This window comes from Ipomoea nil, unplaced genomic scaffold (assembly GCF_001879475.1).
Source record: "Ipomoea nil cultivar Tokyo-kokei standard unplaced genomic scaffold, Asagao_1.1 scaffold0848, whole genome shotgun sequence".
NCBI classification, from domain to species: domain Eukaryota; kingdom Viridiplantae; phylum Streptophyta; class Magnoliopsida; order Solanales; family Convolvulaceae; genus Ipomoea; species Ipomoea nil.
The window spans coordinates 2,283,505-2,293,091 of record NW_017617276.1 but is presented as its reverse complement, the minus strand read 5'-3'; the positions used below and the strand labels follow the sequence as shown (position 1 = coordinate 2,293,091).

The window sequence follows — 9,587 nt, the reverse complement described above, 5'->3', positions numbered from 1 at the left end:
TGTGAATAAAGTAGGAATTCAAATTACATTGTTTGGTAGGGATGAATAGAATTATTGGGTAGGGAATGAAAGAAGTGATACAAAGACTAAAATGTCCTTGTGTAATAATAATAGTAGTAATAATTAAGGGTACTTTTGTCATTTCATCCCTTTTTCCTTTTCCCACAACCACCGAATTGCAATTCATGGGCACCGAATTGCAATTCATAGGGGGTGCCCATGAATTGCAATTCAGCAAAAGGAGGGAATTGCAATTTCCTCCAACCAAACGACGTAATTGTGGCTTTCACTGAATTGCAATTCAACTACAGCCAAATTACGCACAACCAAATAGGCCATTAATGTACAGAATTGCATAACATGATTTACAAAAACGTATAACACGATATACATACACATGTTTTACAGTAAAAAAAAAAATAAAAATTCTATAACGCGAATAAAACAACAAACGATCGCCGTTAAAATTAAAGTTCAAAACGACGTCGTAAAATAAGACTACTACTAAGTATTATTATTATTATTATTATTATTATTATTATTATTATGACGAGAGAAATCGTAATCACTATTTCTGATTGTGCGATAGGTAAATATCGCGTTGTAACTCTAATGAGCAAATAATCATAAAAAGGTAAATCAGTCAAAGTTATCTTTGACCAATAGGTTGTTTATATTGATAATTAAACTTGTAACATTGTGATTACTAAATCAACCGTCTAACTAATTTGGTTGGGTTGTTGTCACCTTTCTTATATTATTTTTAGTATTATTGATGGTGGAGCTAATAGTATTGGATAAGTATTTTGGGAACAATAAAAATTTAAGATTTAAAGGTGATTGATAAAATATGAAGCAAAATCTAAAGTGGGGGGGGGGGGGGGGGGTATTTCAATACATAGTGATTTCAATACATAGTGAACATATATAATTATTAAAAGTTTGATGGGTAGAGGGTAGCCCTATTATACATATAACTCGAATATTGGTTAAACTTTTTTTTTTTTTTTTTTTTTTTGTGTCAACCACACATTGTCCCGGTTCACTTCGAGAGGCATAAAAATTGGTCCAAAAGAAATCGTCACTTGTGAGAATTGAACTTGGATTATTCCAGAATTCTTCCCCACAAAAAAAACTCATTTATCACTTGACCTACACTATTGGGTTGAATATTGGTTAAGCTTAATTGAATAGAATGGGTAGATTTGCATTCAACTGTGTGATAGTGCATCCTCTTTAGCAAGTTTAACAAGGATCCTTGATTTTTTATTTTTTTTTAAAAAAATAAAATTGAGTTTTTCTTCACAAAATTGCTATGTTTCTCTCATATTTTATTGACAGAAGTATTAAATAGGCTCATCTACTACTGCGAAGTGCTCAATTCCCACCATGAACTAAATTAAGTGTCAAATAGGTCCATCTACCAGCTAAATTTGTTCGATTGACTTTTTTTTGCAGGTTACTGACAGGTTGTCCATTCAATTATTACCTCTCTCACTCTGAAGTCTGAAGCTTCGCCTCTCCCATCAACATTAAGTAGAAACTCCACCAACACCTCCTCCTCCTACAATCCCACAACCACAAAAGCTTCACCAACAAAGAAACATGTGTTATTTTCCGGCTGTGGAGAGGAAAACCTACAGCCGAAAGAAGTCCCTCACTGATTTTCGCAGCTGGAAACCATATCTCTGGTTTCCGCATCGGAAACCAGAGAACTAGATTTCGATGTGAAACCAGTTCACTGATTTTCGCATCGGAAGCCAGTGCTCTGTGGTTGTGTTGTATAATTTTATTTTTCAGAATTTTATTTGTGGTATTAATTCTAAATTGGAGTCGAATTTTATTTCTTTGTGTAGATGGATAGAAATTATGTGCGTGCAATTGTTGAAGTATACCAATCTATTTATTTTCTTTTTTCATTCTGAAAAATGAATCAAACACAAAAAATCAGTTTTTCATTGTGCAGCCAAACATATAAAATGAAAATGTTTTCGAAAAAATGAATCATTTTTCATAAAACATTTTTCAAAAGTCATTTTTCTTCTTTCCAAAATCCAAATGGATCCCTAATTATCTCCCTCATACCAAACGCCCGAAACATCAGTGTGTATTGCTCATTTGTGAAGAGTAGCCAAATTCATCCCATCATACACTTAAATATACTCATTTGTTTTGTTTTGCTTTTTTTTTTTTTTTTTTTTTGGGGGGGGGGGGTGGGGTGGGGAGGGGGGTGGTGGGAAGCGGAGGGGAAATATACTCAATTGTTATGGGAAACAACAAATATACTCATTTGTTATTGTCTTGACCATTGAGCATTCACATTTATTTTGGCTATGTTTGGATAATTTTATTCGATAAATTCATTATAAAATTCATAATGATTATGTTATTTGTGCATCATTAATTACTAATGAATCACATCCTATGTTTGAAATAATTGCTCATTAAAAAAAAAAAAAAAAAAGCAAACAAAAAGGAGGAAACACGTATTAATACCTATGTTTGATTTTTTTTTTTTTTTTAATCCAAAAAGCATGCGCGCACACACAAATGTGTATGTAGGAATAAAATCATATGTGAACTATCGTCAGGTTATAAATTGATCTCAATCGTTGATCTTTTCAAGATTAACGGTGATAAAACAAAATAATTTAGAAAAAAATATGGTGATATTTTGATCGATAAATATTTTAAACTTGAATTACATCGACCAATACTACTGATTGATTTAATTAATCCGGGGTGACCTGAATTATTAAACTCGGATAAGAACGTATATAATAAAAGGATAGAAACGATGTCGTAATAGGTCGTGAAGACCGTATATCGTATTATGTGCTGTAAATAGGCTATTACAATGGTTCGTCAGTACAAAGTATGTAAACAAGATAGAATGTGTTTTGTTAGGACAAGTAGGGAGGCTTTTATACAAGCTAAACCCCCCAACCGCCTCCCCCTAAAACGGGGGGGGGGGGGGGGTTGGATCTCCAAGTTGACCGCGTCCGGTCTCGCGATCGGGCTACGCGGCGGGGGTCGGTCCGACCTCAGGTCGGCCTCGTGCAGAGGCCACGCATCGAGGCCTCGCGCCGGGGCGGGTACGCGGGCCACGCGGCACCGCTCCGGGACCCGTTCTTCCTCCGCGCTCTCGGGTCGGTTCAGGTCGATTCCTAATATATCCATCAAACTACAATGCATATGATCAACACTACAAAGTGTATTTCTCATGAGTGCACCATTATATATTATCGGATGCACTTTGTTGTTGTGCATGATGCATGTTCAAAATTTGAAATGTTTATAAAAATGTCAATGCATTTTTTTTAAAGATTTTATTTCGTTACTACCATTGATATGTAATTGAGATCAATCTGTAATTTTTGGTGTTGTCACTATATCCATTCTATATATATACATAATTTCTATTTGATTACAATACAATATAAATTTGTCTAAATAAAATAATTTGATAAAAGAACAAAAAAGTTGGACCAATAAAAAAAAAACTGGAAAATTTATTGGCATCAGGAAACACTGTGCACTTGCAGAGAAATTCAAAGCCTGTGAACAATGAACAATGGCGAAAGTAAACAAACAACAAATCCTCCAAACCATCACGACTCTCCCGTGAATCGGACGGCGTTCAAGACACTCAGTTTGACCCGATCTTTCCATGATGACCCGTTCACCGGGGCGAAAAAGTCAATGTTCCGGTCTCCTAGGTAACATTATTAAAATCGCAACGTGACCCCTCCAAAATCCAAATGGCATTAAAGCCAAATATTCTTGCCCACTAGTCAGTAAAAAGCTAGCGAAATTATGGATTGTGGTCAGATGTTATTCGCACCTAAATTTGACGAGGCAGATTTGTAGATTAGAGCGTCGAGTCAGTCACCTACTGTTTACTTTATCGTCACTTTTCTCTTTCACAAACCCGAATGATTAGAGAAATTCACAATTATTTTATAAGAATATATATTGGATGAATTTTGTAACTTAATTAGCAAAACAAAGTTAGTTAATTTATCCATAACTGATCGATTTAAATAAAAAAAAAGATAATAAATTACCCCACTTTTTGTTTTTCCTTCCTCTTTAACTTTGGCCAATGTCTATGGGGCAGACTGCACATACAGCATTTTGACTCTTGTTTCTGAGCACTGTTCTTTCTCTCTGCATATATTCTTGCATCTTTTTCTTCTTGGCTTCTGATTTGATGCTGAAATTAGGCAAAAAGTTGTAGCTAGCACTGAGAGTTGCCTACTTCCATCTTCTTATACGCAGCCATGGCGGTAGAGCTGATGATGAGTTACTGCAGGAATGTTGATGTTAATGGCGGTGGCGGTGGGAGGATTGGGTTTGTGAAGAGTTTGGAGGAGAGCGCGGTGGTGAAAGAAGCGGCTTCTGGGTTTGAGAGCGTGGAGGAGTTTATCAGATTGTTGTCGCAGGGGAAAAAGCAGGGCAAGGCGGCCATGGAGATTGATGTTGTGGCGGATGTTGCTGTCAATAAGTTTAAGAAGGTGATTGATCTTCTGGGTCGGACTCGGACTGGGCATGCCAGATTCCGGCGAGGTCCCGTCGCTTCTTCGCCGCCGCCGCCGGCCGACAATAAAGTGTATAGCCCCACGCCGATTCAGCAGGTTCCGCCTCCTGCATCTTATGATTACAGCGCCGCAGCCCACCGTTTCTTTCAGGCGGTTGAGAGGAAGGATAGCGCCGCGGCGCCGCCGCCGCCGATGACGATCAGTTTCACTTGCTCGCCGGAGATTTCACGCGCCAATTCCTTCAATATCTCGTCGTTGACCGGGGAGACCGAGAGCAAGCCGATGCTTTCTTCTTCCTCCGCTTTCCAGCTCACCAATCTTTCCCAAGTTTCATCCGCCGGAAAACCTCCTCTCTCCACGTCTTCCTTGAAGAGAAAGTGCAGCTCATCGGAGAATAACCTCTCCGGCAAGTGCAGCGGCTCCTCCAGCCGGTGCCACTGCTCAAAAAGAAAGTAATATCCTTTCCTTTTTCTCTCTCTGTCAATCATTATTATCCTCGACGAATCACTGATTCTATAACTGGTAATCAAAACAGGAAACTAAGATTGAAGAGGGTAACAAGAGTTCCAGCCATAAGCATGAAGCTTTCAGACATTCCACCCGATGATTATTCATGGCGGAAATATGGACAGAAGCCCATCAAAGGATCCCCACACCCAAGGTATATATTCTTTCATCCTTGTTTTCTGGGTGATTAACAAGATGATTAGCTTAAGATTGTTAAGGTTAGCCCGCGTATGGGTAGCTCAATTAGTTCATAGGTCTCCCGTCCTGGGCAAGGAAGTTTTTTGCACTTTTGATTCCACGGTACGGTGTCACTAACAATTTATATTCATCACGACTTTTAAAACTTAAAATTGATCTACGAGTATAACTTTCTTAGCAAATTTGGTCCTTCTAGTGTATTTTTCATTCAATTTTTGCTGAAAAATTTTATTCCACATTTTAATATGGGTAAAAGAAAGTCATTTTATTCCACATTTTAATATGGGTAAAAGAAAGTCATTTTATTCCACATTTTAGCAAATTTACTCCCATGTTAAAATGGGAGTAAAATTTTCCGGCAAAAATTGAACTGAAAATGCACCGGAAGAACCAAAGTTACTAAGAAAGTCATAGTCGTGGACCAATTTTACAAGTTTTAAAAGTCGTGGATCAAAGTTGTTAGTGACACCATAATTGTGGAACTAAAAGTGCAAAAAACTCTTGACAAGGTATAGTGTCAGAGTTCTTGTGAACACCATACACTACGTACTCTTTCCATGTGTACGGGTAGCTCAATTAATTCATAGGTGTCCGGTCGTGGGCAAGGTATAAGGTTGGAGTTCTTGTGGACACCATACATTACTCCTCGATCCCCATCTAATAGGTTACTGAATCACAGTGTCAATTTTATACGGTTGAAGTTTAAGACTTTGGGTTAGGGATTTCGCTTTTTGTGAGCAAAATTACTAAGGTTAACAACAAAATGAAATGATTGCAGGGGGTACTATAAATGCAGCAGCGTCCGAGGTTGTCCGGCACGCAAGCATGTGGAGAGAGCGGTGGATGATCCGACCATGTTGATAGTAACATACGAAGGCGAGCATAATCACTCCGTCTCCGTCGCAGAAACAAATGGTTTAATCTTAGAGTCTTCGTAATAATCACCTCATTATTAATCATTGTAATCATGTGCTGCATGCGTACTTAAATTAGAACTGCATGGATCGATCATCATATATATAGCTTTAGTTTTCGATTTGCCCTGTAAAAAAAATGCAGGCTGCATATGTTCATCACCGGTTCATCTGCGTAATGTCTTTGTAGCTTTAGTTTAAGGAGGTTTTAATGGTGTCATCAATCTTCACTGCATCTCAAACGAGATCCAGCAATGAAAACAAATTTCCTGTTATTTATTTATTCATTCATATCAATACTTCTTATCCTTTCTAATAAGACTTAATACCTGTATTCATCCTTCGACTATTAGAGTTTCACCACTATGATCCTCGACTTTCAAACTTACTCAACTTCATCCTCAACTATGCAATTTTTACTTAAATTAGTCATTTGTCCAATCCAAAATAGTTTTGATTAGAACCATTTTAATTTGGTTAACAATTACAAAAGTTGAGGATGAAATTAAACAAGTTTGGAAGTTGAAGATCAAAGTGATGAAATCTTAATAATCGATGGACCAAAACAGAAATTAACTCTTTCTAATAATTCATCCAAAGTCATGTAACTATCGCATATTGTATGACCACTATAATGTACTTGTACATTCGTAATACTTAACTTTGCCTATGCAAATTGATGGGAGGGGAATTAGTGGTCTTGCATTCTGCATTTGGCTCAAATTAAACTTATAAATATCTTGAGAAATAACTTATAATGAGTTTGAAATCTTTTATACTCATCAACAAAATAACAGTTTTCTTAGTAATAATTTTCTTGATTTTTGAGCAGTTAAGATAGCCGGATATTGACTGCACAAGTCGAAAAATCAACACAAACTACTCACAAGTTCTTGTTAGAATTTTTTTATACTATTTTAGGATAGCAGAAACTATGAAGCTAACAGAATAACAGAACATTCGTGGTGGAGAAGAAGGAAGAGAGTTGAGAAAGCTTTATTGACGTAAGAATAATCGGGTAAAATTAGTTACAGGTTGAGAAATAAACTATCGGTCACTAACAAACAAATTGAGCTGGACAGAGCCTAAGACACAAGACTAGAGTGTTGACTAGTGCGCAATTTATTGTCTTTCAATACTCTATCATTAATAACGTAATTTTATTATTAAAAGTTTAAGAAAAAGACTTAATTGGAATATCCTATATATGTTTAAAAAAAAAAAAAAAACCTTAGGTATACAATGAAAAATGGTAACATGGTTGGTGGGAATGGGTTTGAATCCGCTTCAAGTACATAACCTAATTAGTTGATTAATTTAAGGTGGGTTAAAACTTAAGAGTTTGTTTTCTTGACTATTTCAAACTAAGTGTAAATTTTGATTCTAACTTTTTGAGAAATTCATAAATTGTTAAGATATATATATATATACCCTAAGATTTACTTGTTTCATTGAGATTTTAGACTAAAAATATATTAAGATTTCGAGATTATTAATGTAATTTCAAAGGGGTTGAACCCCACACTAGTGCGTAGCTTTGATACAGAAGTCAAAATGAGCAGGCTGGGCATTGAATAATTAAGGTGTGGATTGTGGAATGAAGTGAGAGACAATTCTGCTCATGCTGACTGCTAATCTGGGCATGCATTATTGGATTCACCGGTCATTGGTTTGGTTCTTTTCTTTGACTGCTTGCCACCCAACTTTCCACAACAGACATCTTTCACGCAGCAACATTAGTTGGTAACATAACTGATCAATCAATTTTGATTATTTGACTGGTCATCAATAAATTACTTTAGGAATATTTGATAAGTGGCTTATTAGTCAAAGTTAATTTGTTTGATCAACCTTAATTTATTTGAATAGTTAAATAGCTAATATGAGTATTTGGTAAATAATTTTACCCTATTTGATAAATGGCTAATCATCCAAATATCTTATTTGATCAATTTTAACTTTTTGACTCATTTTAACTGTTTGACTGAGTCAAATAATTAAAATTGAGGGGGTTTGGTTGGAAGGAGAGAATTACGTGGGAAAGGAATTGCAATTTCATGGGGGATAAATTACTGAGAATAAAGTAGGAATTTAAATTCCAGTGTCTAGTTTATAGGAATAAAACTAATGGGGATTTCAATTACAATGTTTGGTATACATGGAAATTGAAAGGGAATAAGTATTATAAAGTCCAAAATGTCCATTGTTGTTGTGAGACATCAATTTTAAGTTAAAAAAGGATGATAATTTTGTCTCATCATTATCTTTTTTTTTTCTTCCCAAGATTCATGGAATTAAAATCCCAAGGGAGGACATGAGATTTTAATTCCATGAAAATGAGAGAACGGAATTGCAATTCCTTCCAACCAAACTAAGGAATTTGGTGGCCTTTGGAATTAAATAGGAATTAAGTGAGAATGAAATTTAAATTCCCTCCAACCAAACGCGTGTTAATGTTTGGTAAAATAACTTATTGGCTTAATCAGCTGAAAACCAAAACGTTGGATGCACCAACGTTTTCATATTGGCTTATTGCACTTCATTACTAAAAGACAATTTTAGCCTTCAATCTTCTTCTCCGCAAATTATGTTGTGCAACCGAATGCACCTTGCAAGGTGCATACAGTTGCAAAACGGCGCCGTTTTGGTTAAAAAAAAACGCGCGTCCCACTTAAAGAAGAAATGAGGTTCAATTCCCGACAATAGCATTTTTATATATCCAGAAATTCACAACTATATATCCAGAAATTCATAATTATATATCCACAAATTTATAATTATATATCCACAGTGAATGAATGAAGTAAAAATCCACAATGAATGAATGAATGAAGTAAAAATCCACAATGAATGAACTAAATATCCACAATGAATGAACTAAATATCCACAATGATTGAACTAAATATCCACAATAAATGAACTAAATATCCATAAATTCATAACTATATATCCAGAAATTCATAACTATATATCCATAAATTCATAAATTCATAACTATATATCCACAGTGAATGAATGAAGTAAATATCTACAATGAATGAACTAAATATCCACAATGAATGAACTAAATATCCATAAATTCATAACTATATATCCACAAATTTATAACTATATATCCAGAAATTCATAACTATATATCCACAATAATGCTATTGCCGAGAATCGAACCTGAATTTTTTTTTTTTTTTTTAAAGTGGGACGCGCGTTTTTAGTCAAAACGGTATCGTTTTGCATCGTATGCACCATGCGCATGGTACATTCGATTGCACGGCATAACTATTGCTTCTTCTCCTCCTCTTACAGATAGCCGTTGTAGTTCAGCTTGTTCATCAAATTGTGGCTTCACCACAAGAACATAGGAAAATCTAACTCAAAAACGAAAGAGAAAAAATGTCTTTTTACTGAGATTTTCTACAACAAAAATTG

At 35.5% G+C, this 9,587-nt stretch overlaps 1 protein-coding gene across 1 annotated transcript; it reads left to right on the top strand.

Moving 5' to 3' along the window:
• Positions 1-4,105: 4,105 nt before the first annotated feature.
• Positions 4,106-6,435, top strand: LOC109178525 (probable WRKY transcription factor 7). Its single transcript, XM_019328159.1, has 3 exons — positions 4,106-4,993; positions 5,077-5,202; positions 6,025-6,435. Exons 1-3 carry the CDS (start codon positions 4,284-4,286, stop codon positions 6,182-6,184), a joined length of 996 nt encoding a protein of 331 aa, XP_019183704.1. The 5' UTR covers positions 4,106-4,283; the 3' UTR covers positions 6,185-6,435.
• Positions 6,436-9,587: the final 3,152 nt, after the last annotated feature.

Coding starts and splice junctions, on each gene's coding strand:
- LOC109178525 (XM_019328159.1), top strand. CDS start 4,284: ATGGCGGTAGAGCTGATGATGAGTTACTGCAGGAATGTTGATGTTAAT. Junction 4,994..5,076: donor TGCCACTGCTCAAAAAGAAA/GTAATATCCTTT, acceptor TAATCAAAACAG/GAAACTAAGATTGAAGAGGG. Junction 5,203..6,024: donor AAAGGATCCCCACACCCAAG/GTATATATTCTT, acceptor AAATGATTGCAG/GGGGTACTATAAATGCAGCA.